We start from the raw sequence: 21,474 nt of genomic DNA, 5'->3' as shown, positions 1-21,474 counted from the left end.
TATGTACACATTTCTGTTGGTTATATACTTAAAAGACTAACTGTTGGGTCATAAAGTATCTGTGGTTCAGTAATCATGTCTTTCTGTGACTTCAGAGCTCATTCCTTTTTATCACTAAATATTTCATTGTATAGATGTATCATAGTTTGTTTTTCTATTCACCTATTGAATGACATATTGATTCCTTTTAGTCTTTGGAAATTATGCATAAAGCTGCTTATAAACATTCATGTGCAGGTTCTTGTATGGGCATTAGTTTCAAATCACCTGCGTAAATACCTGGGAACATGATTGCTGGATCATATGGTAAGACTGTCTAGCTTTGTAAGAAACTGTCAAATTATCTTTCAAAGTAGCAGTACTATTTTGCATTCCCACCAAGAATGAATTTTGTTCCTGTCTCTGTAGCTGCACATTCTCACCAGCAATCTGTATTACCAGTTGTCTGAATTTTAGTAATTTGACTAGGTGTGTAGTGGGATCTTATTGCTTTTAATTTGCATTTCTCTAATGATAAATAATGTTGAGCATATTTTTATATGCTTATTGGCCCTGTCACTATGCCTGGTATATATCACTATATTATAGTAGTGATAATAGTGAGTGAACTGAATTATTTCACAGAATATTTGCAAGGATTCTAGATGCATTAGGCATCACTTAGGTATATATTAATAGTCATAAAAGGTTACATTCATGTCCACTTCAATAACTACAGCCCTTTTAAAAGATGCACTCTAAGAAAAAAAGAAAGTCATCTTTTTTTTTTTTTTTTCCTGACTCAGTCTTCTTCACCTGGGATAAAGTTTCAGAACTGCGTCAGGCAAAGTCCTTTCCCCTGGAGAGCAGACCTTATTATGGGGAAGGCTCAATGGTTACTCTCCTTGCTGGGCTGACAAGAGGATCTTTCTAGGATCGTTACCAGAAAAACCTAGTTGGAGTAATTGGAGAGAAAGCCCATGAAAGTGTGGGGCCCCCTTAAGCCTGCAGCCCCCATAATCTTCTCAGTTTTTAGGCTGTTCCACTCTCAGTCTCCAGCAGTTTCTTGAATTTTCCGTGTAAGTGTCCCTACCGGTTTATAGCTCCAGTGGCTTCTGCTGCTGGTAAGTAGATCTTGGTTCCTGAATCTCTCTGGATGTGTCTGTCTCTTCAGATTTCAGAGTGCTGGTTGTCCCTGCAACTTCAGTTTTTAGATGAGTCTGATGAGTCAGAAAAGTTATCAGTTTGCACTTTGTCCAGCTTTTTCTTGCTGTGAAGACAGGAGTGATGATTTCCAAGCTCTACACGTATTAGAGCTGAAACCAGAACTCTATGGATACTTTAAAAGTCTTTAAAATCTTTGTATGTTTCCTAGATTTTTCATTCTGGTTTCTAATAAATCTTTGATATTACTAAAATGTACTTTATAGTTTCAGTAGACTATTTTATCATATATTGTTTTCCGGTCTGCTAATTCTCCTGTTGTTTACATATGTTTATTCTGTCATAGTGGTTTGTAATGTTTTATTGTTAGCTCATTTTCAGAGGTTAGGGAAGAAAAATCTTTTCAAAACTGAAAATAATCCTAGAGAAGTGGTGTTTGCTTTTACAAGATTCTAAGGTTGTCAAAATAATTCTTTATATCTATTTATTATCATTCCAAAAGGTAATAAAAAGTGAGCCCACATCTATGACAATGGGAGGCTTATGGTTCAGATTTCTTCTGTTCAATAGCCAGACACACACCACCTCCAGCCTCAACATCACAGAGCCTGTAAATTTTGTGGGTTTATACAGCCATTCTGAAATGTAGTTGGTAGAAGCTGGGATTCATCTGCCTCAGTTTAATTTAAAAATATCTAGGTGTTTCCTAATCATTGTTCTACGTGTTGCTTTATGGGATTTGTTATTATTGCTGCCCACTGCATGCTTGTTTCTGTGTAATGTCACAATGGTTACACTGTTTATACAATGCCAGGATTTCCCCAAGGCTATTCAAACCTTTCAAAAACACGTTTTAGGGCTGCATAATATGCCAGTGTTGTCATGTCATGTTTTACTTCTACATTTACTTTACATATATATATAATTTATATTGTTTTCAGTTTTTTACTTGTATGATAGATGATCAGACATAGAATTACTTAGCCAGAGGCAACCATATTTTGAATTTTTTAAGAGGCCTGATTCATACTGCTCTTTTCATCATTGTGTATTTTTTGAACAAAAATTTTTTTGTTGACTTGATTGATAGGTAATGTCATCTGCTTCTTTTAATGATTTTAGTTTGATTACTAGTCTAGGAGAGTCTAAATTTTACCCTTACCCCATTAGAGTTCTTTACAACTGGGCCTTAGAATTAAATTGACCTAAGACAGATCAATAGAAAAAAAAAATACAAAAGTTTTTTAATAAAGTTTTGTGTGACATGGGCACCTTCATAAGGAGTGAAGACCCAAAGAAATGGTAAAACCTATAGGCTTTGATATTAGGCTGAACAAAGAGAAGCAACTGTGGAAAAGTAACAAGACTTTGTGGAGAAGCTAAAAGGGGTAGGAATGATGTTAACAAGGTCTGAATTCTCATCCTTGATGACAGGGATGTTACTTTCCTTCCAGTATAGGGAGGACATCTTTCACATGGGAATTCATCTCCTACTTTTACAAAAAAGAAGGAAAGTTTGAGTTTTTTGTATTTGCCATTTTGCAAGTGCCTTTAACTCAAAATAGTCAATATGCCAGAGTGGCACATTTTGGCATGACATGTTCTGAATGCCTTTACTCATAGTGGAAATAATTTTGTATTTTAACTCTTAGTGGAGAGATTAAAAGCATGTTCTCTCGAGCTATGTTTTCTAGATGTAGAGCCAGAGCTGCCTCTGCATACTTCTGTGAGCAGGAATAGGTGATCGGTTTTCTTTTCCATTGACGGGAATAAGTAGTTCTTAGAAGAGAAGTGGGCATGTAGTAAATGACTCACATCTGTCAGATATCTGTGGTATTTCTTAACAGTAGTTTTCTACTTCTTTCTGAGGATTTTAAATGTTTATTTTTCACATGAAAGTTTTTGCTTTTTAGATGGATATGTCCATCACAAAAATGTCTTTTGTGGCATTCTTCCATTTTATGGTTACATTATTTACACCCTCCTAGAGTTTAAAAAAATCATCCAAAAAGTATATGAACAACATAGTAAAAATTTTAGAATAAAAAAATGAATTATTTTAAATAAATAATAATGAGTAAAGAAGGAAACCAAAGATATTTTTTGGTGTCCTTTCTGAAGACTAGATCATAGATTATTCGATACCATAAATCATGCATTGAAGTGTGAAACGGGATTATCTACAAATTGAGAAAGTTACAGAGTTTGTTAAAGATATTTGCAATAGACTTTTTAGCACCCATGTTAGTATAGTCAAAACCCACAAATGTGTGAAGAAAAAAAAAATAGTTAACATTTTAGTGACATTTTTTAAAAGTTCACAACATTCAAAAGAAATATTATAGCTGAGAAATGGAAAATGACTAAGTTATCTCCAGTATCTGAAAAAGGTCATGAGAATTGCATAGCCACTGAATTTAACCCCATCTTATGGGGAAGTATTAACCAGACAGTACTTCAACATTACTGCAGATGGAAGTTATAAGCCAGATTCACTGAATATACTCAAAATCTTCCAAAATAAACATTACTGGTTTTCATGGCAACTATAAGAGATTTTTTTATTTTATTTTTAAATTAAAAATTTAAAAAGTATATGATTAAAAGAACACTAAGTATTTTAACTGGATAAAAGCATATAAATTCTCAATTATATATTACTATAATTACATTTTATTTATACAGAAAAAAATTCCCAAAGCATCATCATTCATTTACTAATGACAAAAGTAAAACAGAATCACCAGATGATGATTCACGAAAAGAAGTTTTCAACTTTAAAATAAATCACATGTATAACATGTTTAGGAATTCATTTTACATTTATACGGTACTCATGTTATATGAACCACAGGGAATATTAATAATAATTTTAGAGCCTACTGAAAGAAGACCAGTCTGTTAGCCAATTATATTAAAAATGGAATTGGAGAGGGAAAAAACGAGAAAGCTGGTAAATAGGTTAAAATATTTAGACTGTTCTGGTGACTGGATCAGGAGATAAATGCAAACTCAGAGGAGACAAATTGTGCTCAAGGAACACTGCCAGGAACTCTACACTAAATAAAAGTCATTCTGTGGTTTAAATAAGAATATGGCTGATAGAATTATTGAAACTGCTTTGCTGCTTTTTTCTTAAAGACAGAGCACAGTATACTGCAGTGAGAATGGATTCTCTACTTGGTAGGGCATCTGTCTGGAATACTGTAGACTACAGAGAATAAGCTTTATATTACCTCTAAAAGAAGAAAGTCAGGTGACAGCATATGTAAATGACTTTACTATATATTCTCTTTAAGATAAATCCTGTGATTAAATTGTACTTTAACAGCCTATTGTCAATGTCTTGCATAAACAATGAAAACTAAAAGAAATGAATGTTTATGACTCCAAGAAATTACTGCATAAAATATTTCTGGTAAACTTTTTTCCTCATTTAATGATTTCTTTAAAAATCTGTGATAGTGACAAACTTGTGTATTGTCTTACTAATATTCAAAAGCAATAATGAAGGGTGATTTCTTTGGGTTTTCAAATTCATATTTATGTCCAAACAAGTTTTGTTTTCTTTTGTTTTAATTAATCACAGGTAAGCACTATGTTTTTCTTTTCTGATTAACCATCAGGAAAAAAGTAAAAAGCTCCAGTGACCTCTGTGCTATGTAGAAATGAGAACTTAATTGGATAGGTTGCTATAACTGAGGTCATCTAGAATGGGAGCTCTTAATCAGTCCTCTCTCCTTCCATGCTTTACAGCATTTTCTCTCTCAAATCCAAAATATATAACATGCACTTCCATGTAAAGTTCTATATCTGGAGGCTTGGAGCTTTTTAGAAGGAAAGATTCTTAAAAGTGGTAATAAATAGTTCGAAGTTTCTCTGGAGGTGGCCATTATGAACTTGATCCTTAAACTACTAAATTTTTTCGTCTGCTCTATAAACACTATAGAGCAGCAAATCAGCTCCCTCCTGGTTGAACTGAATCCCATTTCCTTCCCCTGAGGCAGAGAAAGTTCTTCCATGTGTCAAACAGCCTTGTAGTAATTTGGCCCATGCAGTGGAGCTGGGGAATGAAGAAAAAGATATTTGAGAAATGTATTTCAGTTAGTCAGGCTGCTTTCAGATTCTTCACAGATAACTAAAAACTATAAGCTCCCTTCTCTCTACCAACTAGCTTCTCTTTCCACACAAAAGCAAAAACTATAACAGAACTCAAAACCACATACAACCAAAGTTCAAAACATTCAAAACATTATGGTATTTTGGTCAGGCAATTAAACAAGCTGCCATTTTTTCTAGGAAACATGGGTCAGAAAAACAAAGATTAGAAATCATCCCACACAGCACGAAGCATTTTTTAAAAATCAGGCAAAATATATATATATATAATCATGATATTCAGGTAGTACTATTAAAAATCCACCTGTTTATTGGCCTAACAGAGGGCTCACTTTTCTATAGTAACAACCCAATAACATTTATAAAATTTTAAAAATCCACATTAGTATGCTATAGTAAAAACTCAGTTCACTCTGAAGAATTTGGATTTGGAATTACTGTGGTCATTTGTCTTCTTTTGGAATAAAATGAAATAAAACCTGAAAAGATATTGAATAAAGATAGTCTATAATAACATCTAGAAGAGAAAACTAACAGTTCATTGGAAATATTGTGTGCGTTGCCTCATTAGATATGACCGTGGTATGGAGGAAGGAGTCCAACATAACAGGCAGGATGTTGCTATAATTCACCAATAGAGAAGAACAGTTGGAGAGCAGAATCAGGGAGGAAGATGCTAGGTTGAGTTCTGGACATCGGGAGTCTGCAATACTGAGGGAGGGAGGGCGATGAAGGCAGTAGGCAGCAGCATGCACAAGATAGGAGAGGTAAAATTAGTTGTTTCTGACCCATGACTACAAAGAAGACAAAAACCCAGAGATGCAGGCAAAACTAAGTAGAAAGACCAAGCTTAAAGAGCCAAAAAGGAAGACTGGAGAAATGGCACATAAAGACACAGACAGAGAAGAATAGAAGCTACAAGAATCTCTTTGTCAGGGTGTCAGGAAGGCAAGAGGGAGTGCAAGTACCTAGAACAGGTTTTGTCACTCCTTGCTCATTTTTATGTGCTGGTCAGGGCATTGTGAGGGAATGATCTAACAGAATTTAAAGGCCCAGTAACCAAATGGACAGACAGTTAAGGATATTCTACGTTGAGCATGCCTCATTTTTAGGAGCTATGGGTATACACAGAAATAGAAATTAACAGGTGAGTAAAAAATACTACGTAATAGTGGATTCTGTTAGAACAACTGTATTCAATAAGCTATGGTTATGGGAGTTTTTGGCTTATAAAATACATTTTCATTTTACAATATAAAATGAAAGTAAGATTGAGACAATTATTTTGTGATTTGGACCTAAGTCCTCTCTCAGGAGACAGAATTAACAATAAAATAAAATGTGGAGGCCATGAGATGAGGGAAATGTTGTGGACGAACTCTTTTAATGGAGCCACAACTGACTGAGATCTGAGGCACATCTGCTTTGCTGGTACGTGCTGCTTTGTCAAAGTTTTTTTTTTTTTACATATTCTCTTTGATTTATAATGTGGAAAAAATCTCATTATTTTGCAAAGGAGAATCTGATATTTCTATACATATATAAATAGTATTTAGTGTACAATCTGAAATATATACTTCTTAAAATTCACGATTTTATGGTACAAAATGCATCTTTATAGAATTTTCATACACTATTATGTCATGTAGAATATATTGATGACCATACAGTTTAAACTTTAGTCTCATTTATCTGAGGAAATGTCTCCTGATCATAGTCTCTAGTTGAAACAATAAAATGAAATAGCAATATTCATATTATTCAAATAATGTTATTCCTATTTCAGTGTTTCTCAAATATTTCTCAGAACGATGTAGCCATTGAAGTGATTCCTTAATATGGCATACATTTCAGCCACAGTGAAATACTAAAATACTGCCCTGGGGACCCACAGAGATTCTGAGACGGTGCCTCAGAGACTCCTGGACATGGGCTTTAGGGAGAAAAGGAGGGCAGGTTAGGATAGCCACCCAGCCAGTCCCCACAACAGCTGCAATTTTATCTGTTTATCCTATTTGGCTTCTTATTTAAAAATTCGTTTGAAAACAATGTTTCACTGTTGGGAAAAAAAATGAAAAGTAATATTCCAAGAAGAGGTTCACAGCAGTTAAGGTTTAATACTGTAAATACAATACCACTCGAATTTGAAGAAAATATTTTCTAAGTGTTTACTGACTTATCTAAGCACTGTTATTTCTTCAGTTTCACATATAATGCAAAACCAACTTTTATAAGGCAAGCAGATCTAAATGGTAAATAAAAAGCGTTCTTCCTTTTGAACTCTCAAATTAGATATGCATACAATATACATCATACAAAATTTCAAAATGGCTGATTGAGAATATGTTCATATTGAGTGCATATAGTACTTTATAAAAGTCAAGCTATTTGGAATATATGTGAAGTCAAGTTACTTAATCTGATAAATGGCACAATAGGGGATAATGCATATTTAAGAGCACTTAGAAAACTATGTTACTGAATTTTGAAACGGTTGAATTTGTTTATATTTAGTCTAAGGTTAACACTGGTTTTCCTTTTGAGACAGAATTGGAAATTCTATGAATTCTCTTGAGGATATTTTCTTTTTTAAGAACATATATTTTTGTGACTAAAGTAGATTTAACAGAAGAAAAATGTAGTTCATAATAACTACTAATTGCCACCCCCAAAACATATCTATACTCATACATATATCTACACACACAAACAATATATATATTCAAACACGCACATACACACATTTGTTAACAGCAAAGATTAACTAGAGAAAGAGTGGTCTAAAACTGAGACAGGATAGAAGAAGCTAGAGGTCAGTAAATTCATTACCTAGACAAACTTTTTTATTGAGATATAACTGACATTTAACATTATTTTAGTTTAGTTTCTTAACTACAGTTGGGACATGGGAAAATGATGCTGTAGTGGGGGTGACAATGGCAGAGAGAGGCACTATCACTGATATTTTTTAGAATTGCCAGCTCATAGTGATGATAAAAATCCAACTGACTTTTAGTGGGTTTGATTATTGTTTTTAAATTTTCTACAATATACTTACTTATTGCTTGCATGTAAGACAAACTGTTCCTACCACCCCACCATTTAGTACACCAGGGACAAGGGAGAAAGCCTTGTCAGTGGACCAGAAGATTTTACGATTTTTAGGGAAAAGCCTAAATTAATATCATCTTCCTTTTTTATTTGATTTTTGGAATAAATGAAACAATTGCAGGTTTTGAAAGTTACTAAACCACTAACCCTCCCCCAGCAGGTAACAACTTTTCCACGTGAATCCATCTGTACTCTTCTCTGTGCTGAAAAAAATTATGCATATATAGATTTATCTCATAAATACATGGCATTATATAATACAATTCTTTAATATGCTTGTTTATTTCATGCTGTATTATGGATATCTCCACAAGTCAATTAACAGAGCATTAGTTCACTGTCAATCTTACTCATTTTCTCTTTCAGCATAGTTTTCATAGATCCACTACTATCACTTATTCAAACCTTGTCTTTCGATAGACGTGAAGATTATTTTGACTGTGCTGCCTGTAAAAATACCGAATAACCATTTTCAGAAATAAATCCTTATATAAAATTTTATTTTTTAAGGATATTTTCTAAAACTGGATTTTGGTAGGGCAAATAAATACTGCTTTTCCAAAAAACGTTATAGCACTGGATGCTTTTATTCTTTCTTGTGCCACACATTTGGTGAAAACAGTAGCCCATTGTTTTGACTCATATTTCTCTATTAAGGAATTCGAATTTCTTACTATGTTTATTGGTCATTTCCTTCCTCCATAGTAAACTTCATACTAATATAATTTCTCCTTTTATATTATGGGTTTTTTAAATTGATGTATATTTAACATACAACATTGTCCTAGTTTCAAGTGTACAGAAAAGTGATCCAGGTATAAATATACATATATAATATTCTTTATACATGTAATAGTCTTTATATTCTTTTTCAGATTCTTTTCCATTATAGGTTATTATGAGACATCAAATATAATTCCCCATGCTGTACAGTAAGTCCTTGTTTTGTTTATTTTATATATAGTAGTGTGTATCTGTTAATCCTAAACTCCTCTAATTTATCTCTCCCCTACCTTTCCCCTTTGGTAACCACAAGTTTGTTTTCTATGTTTGTGAATCTGTTTCTCTTTTGTAAATAAGCTCATTTATATCACTTTTTTAGATTTCACATATAAGTGATTGTCTTTCTCCGTCTGACTTCTTAGTATGATAATCTCTAGGTCCATCCATGTTGCAGCAAATGGCATCATTTTATTCTGTTTATGGCTGAGTAACATTTCGTGTGTGTGTGTGTGTTTATCACATCTTCTTTACCCATTCATCCAGCAGTGGACATTTAGGCTGCTTCCATGACTTGTCCATTGTAAATAGTGCTACTATGAACATGGGGGTGCATGTATTTTTTCAGATTAGAGCTTTCATCTTTTCTGGATGTATGCCTAGGAGTAGGATTGCTGGAACATATGGTAATTATTTTTAGTTTTTTAAGGAACTTCCATACTGTTCTCCATATGGCTGCATTCCCAACATTTCTCCATACCCTCTCTGGCATTTATTATTGTAGACTTTTTGATGATGGCCATTCTGAGCAGTATGAAGTGGTACCTCATTGCAGTATTGATTTGCATTTCTCTAATAATTAGCAATGTTGAGCATCTTTTATTGTGCCTCTTGGCCATCTACATGTCTTCTTTGGAGAAATGTTTATTTAGATCTTCTGCCCATTCTTTAATTTTTTTGATATTGAGCTGCATGAGCTGTTAGTATATTTGGAAATTAATCCCTTGTCGGTAACATTATTTGTAAATATCTTCTCCATTCCATAGGTTGCCTTTTATGGTTTCCTTTGCTGTGCAAAATACTTTGTTTTGTCCCATTTGTTTATTTTTGCTTTTATTTCCATAACTAGAAGACATCAAAAAAAAATACTGCTGCAAATTATGTCAAAGAGTGTTCTGCCTATCTTTTCCTCAAGGAGTTTTAAAGTATCTGGTTTTACATTTAGGTCTTTAATCCATTTTGAGTTTATTTTTGCATATGGTGGTAGAAAATGTTCTAATTTCATTGTTTTATACACAGCTGTCCAGTTTTCCCAGCACCACTTATTTAAGAGACTGTCTTTTCTCCATTGTATATTCTTGCCTACTGTGTCACAGATTGACTGTAAGTGTGTGGATTTACTTCTGGAATTTCTATCCTGTTCCATTGATCTATGCATCTGTTTTTGTGCCAGTACCAGACTGTTTTGATTACTGCAGCTTTGAAGTATAGTCTGAAGTCAGGGAGCATGATTCCTCCAGCTCTGTTCTTTTTTCTCAAGATTGCTTTGGCTCTTCAGGATCTTCTGTGTTTCTATACAAATTTTAAGAGTATTTGTTCCAGTTCTGTGAAAAATGGCATTGGTAATTTGATAGGGATTACACTGAACCTACAGACTGCTTTAGGTGGTATGGACATTTTAATAATATTGATTCTTCCAATCCAAAAACACAGTATGTCTTTCCATCTGTTTCTGTCATCTTCAATTTCTTCCATCAGCATTTTACAGTTTTTTGGAGTTCACGTCTTTTGCCTCCTTAGGTAGGTTTATTCCTAGGTATTTTATTCTTTTTGATGTGTTAGTAGATGGGACTGTTTCCTTAATTTCTTTTTCTGATATTTTGTTGTTAGTGTATAAAAATGCAATCGATTTCTGTATATTCCTTTTGTATCCTGCAACTAACAAATTCACTGATGGGCACTAGTTTTCTGGTAGTGTCTTTGGGATCCTCTGTGTACAGTATCATGTTATCTGCAAACAGTGACAGTTTTACTTCTTCCTTGCAATTTGGCTTCCTTTTATTTTAGTTCCTTGCTTTTTGTGGCTAGGACTTCCAAAACCACGTTGAATGAAAGTGGCGAGAGTGGGCACCCTTGTCTTGTTCCTGATCTTGGGAGGGAATTCTTTCAGCTTTTCACCACTGAGGATGATGTTAGCTGTGGATTTGTCATACATGGCCTTTATTATGTTGAGGTATGTTTCCTCTATGTCCACTTTCGGGAGAGTTTTTATCATACACAGATGTTGAAATTTATCAAAAGCTTTTTCTGCATCTACTGAGATGACCATATGGTTTTTATTCTTCAATTCTTCAGTGTGGTGTACCAAACTGACTGATTTGTGGATATTGAAAAATCTCTGAGCTAAGATGGCAGCCACCAGCAGCAGTGTTCACACAATTGAATGTTCCTAAATAAGTCTGCACCAATGTCTATGCCCCAGGGTGAGCTGTAGCCACCCTCTGCCTCTCCAGGAGTCTCTAGGAGACTCTCCAAGACCAGCAGGTAGGTCTGGCCCACATTCCTAAGAAACTACTGCTTTTGCCCTGGGTCCTAGTGCGCATGAGATTTTGTGTGCACCCTTTAAGAGTTAAATCTCTTTTTCCCCTAGTCCTATGGGGCTCCTGCAGTTAAACCCTGCTGGCCTTCAAAGTCAGATGTTCTAGGGCCTCCCTCTACTTCCTAGTGCTGGACCCCTAGGCTGGGGAGCCTGATGTGGGGCTGAGAACTCCCACTCCTCTGGAATAACCACTGCAATAGAATTATTCTCTAGCTTGTGGGTCTCCCACCTTGGGCGGTATGGGATTTGATTCTGTCTTGAGTGTACCCTCCTACCTGTCTCACTGTGGTCCCTTCTTTGTCTTTGGTTGTAGAAAATCTTTTCTGGTAGGTCCCAGTCTTCTTCAACAATGGTTGTTCTGCAGGTAGTTGTGATTTTGGTGTGCTCATGAGAGGAGGTGAGCACAGAGACCACCTACTCCACCATCTTGGCCACTCTCCTATTTAATGTTTAAGAACTGGTTTTTCTTTTTTTTTTTTTTTCGGCCTACTAGGAATATTTACCTTTTAATTATAATGTATTAAAAAGTGTATCCAAAAGTTTAAATATAATACAGTGCACATATATATACATACGTGGGTGTGGGTCCTACACAAGTTTTCTTTTAACTAGTCACCCAAATTCGTTTTCTACCACATTCCCCTTCTGCTCCAGACACTCTTAATTGTTTTGCTCTTCCCAAACATATCACACACACTCTGGCTTAAGGGCTTTTGCACTTGTTGATGCTTCTGAGTAGAAGGTGTTCCACTCATACTGTTCCCATAATGACCCCTCAATGCTTAAATGTCTCTCCTGAAAGGTCCTCTTCACAGAGACTGTTGCTGACCACCTCTACTTTTAAAAGACCAGCCCCACCACCACCATCAGGCTCCTTTCTATGCCCTTACTTTTTCATTTGTACCATCTATAATTCCCTAAATAAATACTTATTTACATTTTTTGTCTCTACCATTAGAATGTAAGCTATGTGGATGGACCTGGAGATCATTATACTAAGTAAAGTAAGCCTGAAAGAGAAATAAAAATACCGTATAATATTGTTTAAGTGTGGAATCTTAAAAAAAAAAAAACTGATACAAATGAACTTATTTACAAAACAGACAGACTCACAGAGACAGAAAACTATTGATTACCCGGGTGGGGAGAGAGTGGGGAGGATTAAATCAGAAGGTTGGGATTTTAACTACTATATATAAAATGGATAAACAACAAGGTCCTACTGTATAGCACAGAGAACTATATTCAATACCTTGTAATGAAACACTTATACGAATATCACTATGTGTACACCAGAATTTAATACAACATTGTAGATCAACAGTACTTCAGATAGATAGCAAGCTCTAGGAGGCTAGAATCTTAGTCATCTTCCTCATGCCTGCATGCCTAGTGCCAGGAACATAGTGGGTATTCAGTTCAATAAATATTTGTTGAATCGGTAAATATATTAAAAAAATTGCCTTAGATTTATAATCTGGTAAATATTTGCATGATGTTCATTTTCCCTATACAGATCTGTGGCACATATATTTTCTTATATATGTGCAGGTTTTGGTTTATATTATACAACAAACTTTAACAATTTTATTCCCTGATATACTTTTTTTTTTTATTTTGGACATTATAGTGTCTAGTGTTTTGTGTGTAATCAGAATTTCCTAATTTGTTATTTTAACTATGAAGAATTTGTTTCAATAATATCTTTTTCTGGCAACTTTGCAATATTCTCCATATAGTTTCAATACTGCTTCTTGTTTTTGTTTGCCATACACTCATGTCATCTGCATCTCTTATTTTAATATTGGCTCTTCTTATTTCATTATTTTTTTCATATTTCATTTTTTAGAGCCTCTGGAACAAAGTTAAATGATGGCTGAATCACTGTCTTCATCCCAGTTTTAATGGGAATAAGACTAATATTTTAATATTTAATATTATGCTTGCTATCAGGATTTTCTACATAGTTTTAAAATCATTTTAATGCAGTGTCAAATCCTATTTTAGTTCAGCTTTTTATTAGGAAAGATCCTTTAACTCTGAAAACAATTTTGCAGTATGTTTTAAAACAGTTACATTATTTTATTCTTTAATTTGTTAATGCAGTTAATTACATTAAAATATTTTCCAATGTTGAGCCATTTTTCATTCCAGGAATAAACTCTACTTGGTTGTAAATATCATCCTTTTAATTTCTTGATTTGTTAAGTATTTATTGATTACCTGGTAAATACCTGACACTATTTCAAGTGATGTCTCCAAATGAAGATATCAAATAGGCAGTTGGATAAATTTTGTGGAGTTTTGAGGAGAGAACTAGAACCAGGTTAGAGATATAATTGGAAATTATCAGCATATGGGTGGAGCAGATCTATAATTACCTAAATAAATACTTATTTACATTTTTTGTCTCTACCATTAGAATGTAAGCTATGTGGATGGACCTGGAGATCATCATACTAAGTAACGTAAGCCTGAAAGAAAAAGAAAAATACTGTATGACATTGTTTATATATGGAATCTAAAAAAAAAAAAAAAAACCCGATACAAATGAACTTATTTACAAAACAGACTCACAGAGACAGAAAACAATTGATTACCTGGGTAGGGAGAGATTAGGGATGATTAAATCAGAAGGTTGGGATTTTGTCTGTGATGTAGTTTAGTAGGGAAAGTTTTAGGTTAGTGAAGGAGAAAAGGTCCAGCAAATGTGTCATGGGCTCTCCAATGTATTAAATCAAGTTGATGAGAGGAATTAGTATAGGAGATACAGAAGCAGCAGCCAGTAAGATAAGAGGAAAACAAAGAAAGTGTGATATCCCAGTAGCCTAGATCTCATCTGATAAATCTGACTAGAAAGATGAAATGAAGACTCAGAACTACTATGAGCGTTAGCTTATTTTGTTTTATTTTCAGTATGTCTTAGTGATAACCATGACTGTTTTCTCAAATCAAAGCAGCACATAAGCCTGCATCATCAGGGAGCAATCTATAACAATTTCAAGGTCCCTGTTTCTGATTATGAACAGCAACTAGTCTTCCATCTTTCATAGTTGTCCATTGGCTGTATGTCTGAATGTGACTGTGTGGTGTGTGTATAAACCCTCAATAATCATTAACTGTTGTTGTTTTGCCATTGTTATTATTTCATTTTATATAAATTGTTGCTATTATACAAGTCACACTTGTTCTCTGATACATGGTCATTTATAATTTATAATTTGGATAACAGTTTCCCATGTACAGCTCTGAATTCCTTTTGCCTGGCTAGGTACCATGAGTTCTAGGGATTGATCTACCATTGTCTCCCTAGAATAATTATAACAAAATATTTCATATTATTTTCATCTACCCTCAGTCATCAAGTATTCCTAATGATTCTATGATTCTGTTTGTCTGTCTTTTTTTAATGTTTACAATCTCTTCCTTAACTTATTGTCATCATTTATTATACTTTTTTGGTATCTTTTTAATAAATCATATCTCTAGTTTATATTAATCCAACAGATAGTGGTAAATCCACTACTATATGATAATAGACACTCTGAGTAAATAAAGGTGAACCAGACACAGGTATGGCTTGTAAAGAATAGACAGTCTATTAAGAGATGGAGCTATCATATAACTAATAATAAGAAATTCATATGTTTATGATACAAAGGGAAAAGATAAAGATTCAAAGGAAGCAGTCAGTATTTATGTTAGTGACAGGCAAGTCAACATTTAAACTGGGCTTTAAAATATAAATTGATTTTTTAAGTGTAGAGATGAATAAGTGATGCTCAAAGAAGAGCGAACAGAAGAAGTAAACAAAGTGAGCATATTGTCATCAAGTAATATGGTGAATAGCAAGCACTTTAGGCTAAAATTTATGCATATGAAATGAAATAATAGGAAGTATTGTTTAAAAAGTATATTAGGATCAGGAAATGGAAAGCTTTGGATTAAGTGAAGAATTTACTTACAGTGATCTGGTTGAATTTTGCTATATAGGTAGAGTAAAATGATATGAACTTGAAATATGAATTAGAAAAATTTATAGTAGAATACTGCTATAATTTTCTTATGATAATCTCAATGACTGTCAATTAGCAAGGTAGGGTTTGCTTTTAGATTGGATCTCACTTTGTCCTGAGTCCTACTAAAGTATTTTTAACACAGTCTTCAAGTTAATGTTTGTTGTTCTTATTTTGTTATAGAAGAGTAATCCTAATAAACTTATCAAAGAGTTATTTAATTTTACTAAAATTAAACTAAGATATTCAACTTAATTATGCTACTATTTCCTAATAATTCAAAGAGTGATAACAAGGTAACTGCAACAAAATGAATAAGGAATAGTTTGCCATACTAGACTAATTAAAATCACTAATTTATTAAACTGACTGGCTTGGTTTCAAGGTGCCTTACTATTGCAATACTTGTCAATCAAATGGAGCCTAGAAACCAAGACAAGGCACTATAAACAATTGGAGCATGGATAAGAAAACAATTATCTACACTGAAGTATTTAAATCCCTATAACAAGAACATACAAACATACTCACAAATAATAGATTTGTTAAATATCAAAATGTAAAAACAAATACTTTAAAACTATTGGTAGGATACATAGAGAAGAATGTGTTGTATGTGGGGTAGAAAATGATTATTTATACAAGAATCAGAAAGTAAAAAGAATAAAAATATTGCTAATTTCCTGAAGTGCCAATAGTGTGCAGCGTAGGTTCAGAGATTATCAACTTTATGATTAAGGAACAAAGCTATTACTCTGAAAATGCTTCAGAGTACACTTAGCATGACCACTTTATCCTCATCAAAATGCAGCAGATCATAAATGGTACAAAGTGCAAAATCTTCCACACTATAGAAATGCCATAAAAAGTTCTCAAAGTTTACTCAAAATTCATGATTATATAGTACCTTATAGAGTTTATTTTTAAAGACAAACAATTTTATGGACTATGAATGCTCTTTAGAATCTGGCATTCTGGTATTCTGATATTTAGTGCTAGATCTACATTCTAGTTCAGTAATAGAGATAGCTACAGAACTGAGTAGCATCACTCTCTCTCAGATGAAGTCTCAAAAACATTCCATCAATTTTAAACTAACTGGATTTAGAGCCTTTAAGGTTTTAGAATTTAGATATCCATGGTTACTGTAAATGGATCAAAATATTCATTATGGATGTGACCAAGATGTGAAGTAGTATGACCCCCTGAGCACACCAAAATTATAACTATTTACAGAGAACTATTTATGAGAAAGACCTGAAGATTAGCAGAAAAGATTTTCTCAACTAAACATATAAACAAAGAACCATGAGATGGGTAGGAGGGGCGGAAATGGAGTATAGTCAAGACCATATCCCTGGATAGGCAACCCACAAATGAGAGAATTACAATTGCAGAGGTTCTCTCCATGAAGCAAGGGGTCTAAGTCACACATCGGGCTCTGGCAGTCATGGCGTTTAAGTTCCAGAAGACAGATAAATGACCTCCAAAAAAAAAGTTTAGGGAATATTGAAATTAAAATAAATGTAGAATCCCCTGAGCCTTGCAGACAGCTAAACAGGGAACCAACCATGCCCTCCAGCAGGCTGGCAATACATGCCTCCCTAGGGACACAAAGATAGCCACATGTGTACCCAGCCCCACCCAAGAGTTGGCTGGCAGCAGCTCATGCCTCCTCCAGTCTATGCAGCCAACCAGATAGGAAGCCTACCCTGCACTTCAGCAGGCTCACTGCACAAGACACAATACTGTAGCAAACTGGGCCAGGAGCCAGGCCCACCCGCCAGTGTACCCACAGTAGTCAGCCCTGCGACAACAGAAAGGCAACAGTAGCCCACATAGAGGGCACTCCTAGAGTACACACCTCTGGTAAACAGAGGGGAGTGTGCTTCTAGGCCTCATGGGACATCTCCTACATAAGGCCACTCCAAAATCAGGAAACCTACCTAACCCATGAAAATAAACACAAAGAACTGGACAAAATGAGACACAAGAATATGTTCCAAACCAAAGAGTAAGACATAAACTCAGAAAAAGACACCAAATGGAGATAAACAGCCTACCCATGAAGAGTTTAAAGTAATAACCATAAAGATGCTCACCAAACTCAGAAGAAAAAAGGATGAACACAGGGAGAATTTCAAAGAGTTAGAAGATATAAAGAACCAGCAGAGCTTAAGAATATAATAAATTGATTTTAAAAATACACTGAAAGGAACCAATAGTAGATTAGATGATACAGATCTGGAAGGAACAGAGTAGTGGAAATCACCCAAGTTGAACAGAAACGAGAACAAAGAATTTTTAAAGTGAGGATAGTTTAAGAGATCTCTAAGACAACATCAAGCATACTAACATTTGCATTATAGGGGTCTGAAAAGGAGGAAAGAGAGAAAGGGGTAGAGAACATATTTGAAGTAATAACAGCAAAAAAACTTCCCTCATCTAGGAAGGGAAACAGACTTTTGGGTCCAAGAAGCACAGAGGGTCCCAAGGAAGACCATATCAAGACACATTGTAATTAACATGGCAAAAAATTAAAAGTAATCATAAAACAACAAGAGAAACTTATGTGCAAGGAAACTTTCATAAGACTATCACCTGAGTTTTCAGCAGAAACTTTGCGGACCAGATTGGAGTGGCACAATAAACTCAAAATGATGAATGGAAAAAACCTACAACCAAAAATACTCTATCAGGCAAGGCTACCATTCAGCATGAAGGAGAGAGAGTTTTATGGAGAAGCAAAAGCCAAAAGAGTTCAGCATCACTAAACCAGCTTTAAAAGAAACGTTAAAGGGACTTAACTAAGTGGAAAAGACCACACATAGAAGTGTAGAAATTAGAAAAGGAACAAATCTCATTGGTAAAGGTAAACATATGGTAAAGGTAGCAGATCAACCACTTATAAAAGTAGAAAGATTAAAAGACAAAAGTAGTAAAACCATCACTATCCACAATAAGTAAAGGGACAATCAAAACAAAAAGACAAAGCATGATGTAAAAAACACTGAACATGGTAGGGGAAGAAAAAGTGCAAGGTTCTTAAAAAATGTGTTTGAGCTTAAGAGATCATCAACTTAAAGTAATGTGTAGTTATATGCATATATGGCCATATGAACCTCATGGTAACCACAAACCAAAAATCTAATACCTACACATAGAAAAAAAGAAAGGAAACCAAAAATAACACTAAAGATAGTCATCAAATCATAAGGGAGAAGGGGAAAGGAACAAAAAAAAAACAGTAAAAAACCTTCCCAATACAATTAACAAATTTGCAATAAATAAGTACATACCTATCAATAATTACATGTAAGTGGACTAAATACCCCAATCAAGACAGAGTAACTGAATGGATAAAAAAAGACTCACACATATACTGCCTACAAGAGACTAACTTCATTTCTAAAGACATGCAGAATGAAAGTGAGGGAATGGGAAATAAAAAGAAAGCTGGGATAGCAATACGTTTTTTCAGACAAAACACGTTAAAGACTATAACAATAGAAAAAGGACACTGCATAATGAAATAGGGATCAACCCAACAAGACGACATAAAAATTGTAAATACATATGAGCCAAGTATAGGAGCTATTAAACACATAAAGCAAATATTAAACATAAAGGGAGAAACTGATAGCAACACCTATTAAGAATGTAAGTTGGGGACTTCCGGGCAAGATGGCGGAGTAGAAGGACGCTTGTAAGTCACCCTCTCCCACAAATACACCAAGACCCACATCTACAGACCCACTCAGCCAACCAGAGCACCTGCGGAACTCCAACAGATCATCGCCCTCTTCAAAAGATAAAGACGCCAAAAATCTGAGAACTTGCTCCACAAAGACAAACAAGCAGCTGGGTCTTGGCTCGGAGCAGGGACGAGGCTGCCCCTCGGTCTTCCCTGAGCTCACCCTCGGACCGCGGCCAGGGCGGAGCGCCGGCGCAGAGCTTGCAGCCGCACAGAACAGCGGAGATACCCGCTGGGCAGGCAGGGGGAGAGCGGCCCCCCGCCTGTCGGGCATGAACACAGCCCCTGACCGAGGTGCTGGGAGGGGGCACGACCCGCCCTCCTGCCTGGCCAGTCTGCAACATCTGACTGCGGCATCCGGAGGGGCAGTGACCCGCTCGCCCACAGCAGAGGAGAGCTGCATCTGACCCCGTGTTAGGAGGAGGCGCGATCAGCTTGCCGACAGGTGCTGGGAGCAGCACAGAAGAGGGCGCCAACGGAGGGCCTATGAAAACAAGCTGAGCTTCCAGAACAGGACGAAGATAGAAGGACATCACATTAAAAGCACACACACTCCCGGAGAACACCGACAACCCCGTTTTTTTTTTTTGTTTGTTTTTTTGTTTGTTTTTGTTTTGTTTTTTTTTAACCTGTTTTTACCTGTTCTATTTTCAATTACTCTCTTAATTTTTACTTCTTAATTCATTTCTACTTCTCTTGGGTTTTGATGTCCTGTTATTGATTAGACACAGGCTTCAAACACATATATTCATCTCCCCACCCCCCCCTTTTTTTTTTAAAGGTTTTAAAAGGACGTCTCCACCCGATTAATACTCTGCTTCAACCCGCTCTTCTATTATTCATTATACATTGTTATCAAACCCTCTTTCTCCCTTCTTTTAAAAATCTTTTTCTCTCTCTATTTTTTTCTTTTTTTTTCCTAAGTTGTATTCCTAAATAGGCATTAGATAGATAAAATCCTTAAGATCCAAAATAGACAACTGATACTCCATAAACCACACTGCCAGAGAGGTATGAGCAAGATGAAGAAGCAGAGAAACCTTTCCCAATTAAAAGAACAAGAGGAATCCCCTGAAAGAAAGATCAATGAAATAGACATCGATAGCCTACTAGATCAAGATTTCAAAAAAGGAGTGATCAAATTGCTGAAGGAATTAAAAGAGATAATGCTTAGAGAAATAAAATATGTCAAGAATGAAATTGAAGCTATAAAGAAGAGCCAAGCAAAATGGGAAAACTCATTGACAGAGATGAGGAATGATCTAACAGCTGTGCAAAGCCAACTAGTTAATGCAGAGGAACGAATTAGTGATCTAGAAGACAGGGCAACAGAAAGCACCCATTCAGAAGAACTACAAGATAAGCAAATAAAAAATAATGATAATAGCATAAGGGACCTATGGGATAATATAAAGCGTCCCAATCTTCGCATAATAGGGGTCCCAGAAGGGGAAGAAGGATCAAAGGGGATTGAAAAGGTTTTTGAAGAAATCATGACTGAAAACTTCCCAAACTTAAAGAAGGAATCAGATATCCAAGTACAGGAAGCTCAGAGGGTCCCAAACAGGAAGAACCCAAATAGACCCACACCAAGACATATCATAATCAAGATGGCCAGAGTCAAGGATAAAGAAATGATTCTAAAGGCAGCAAGAGAAAAGCAAAGAGTGAACTACAAGGGAACCCCCATAAGGCTCTCAGCTGAGTTCTCTACACAAACACTACAAGCCAGAAGGGAGTGGCAAGATATATTCAAAGCCCTGAATGAAAAAAAGATGCAGCCTAGGATACTTTATCCAGCAAGGCTATCCTTTAGGATAGAAGGAGAAATAAAGAGTTTCACAGACAAAAAAAAAGCTGCAGGAGTCTAGCAACACTAAACCCATGCTAAAAGAAATACTGAAAGGGCTATTCTAAATAGAAAAGCAGCAGGATGCTACAGAAATGAGAAACGTACAACTGGAAAGGTGATAACTCATGAATTACAAATAAAGAAAACACGAAATTATAAA

At 35.2% G+C, this 21,474-nt stretch overlaps 1 protein-coding gene across 13 annotated transcripts in view; it reads right to left on the bottom strand.

Annotated features, from left to right (window-relative positions):
* Nucleotides 1–21,474, bottom strand: part of STPG2 (sperm tail PG-rich repeat containing 2) — a 436,638-nt gene that overhangs the window by 19,042 nt on the left and 396,122 nt on the right. For 2 of the 13 annotated variants that reach the window (XR_012060151.1, XR_012060164.1), the window contains one exon: nt 5,119–5,206. The exons of 9 other annotated variants lie outside the window; for them this stretch is intronic. Coding sequence is in view for 2 of the 4 variants with exons in the window: in XM_072940194.1 (XP_072796295.1) it covers nt 5,102–5,206 (105 nt within the window). In the remaining 2 variants the exon portion in view is untranslated. Of the gene's footprint in view, nt 1–4,553; nt 5,207–8,778; nt 8,821–21,474 lie in introns of those variants that run through there. 2 more of the 13 variants (XM_072940246.1, XM_072940194.1) reach the window with 2 other exon arrangements.

Source organism: Vicugna pacos, chromosome 2 (assembly GCF_048564905.1).
Source record: "Vicugna pacos chromosome 2, VicPac4, whole genome shotgun sequence".
NCBI lineage: Eukaryota > Metazoa > Chordata > Mammalia > Artiodactyla > Camelidae > Vicugna > Vicugna pacos.
The sequence above is the reverse complement of the archived record's forward strand: the minus strand, read 5'-3'. Positions and strand labels throughout refer to the sequence as shown.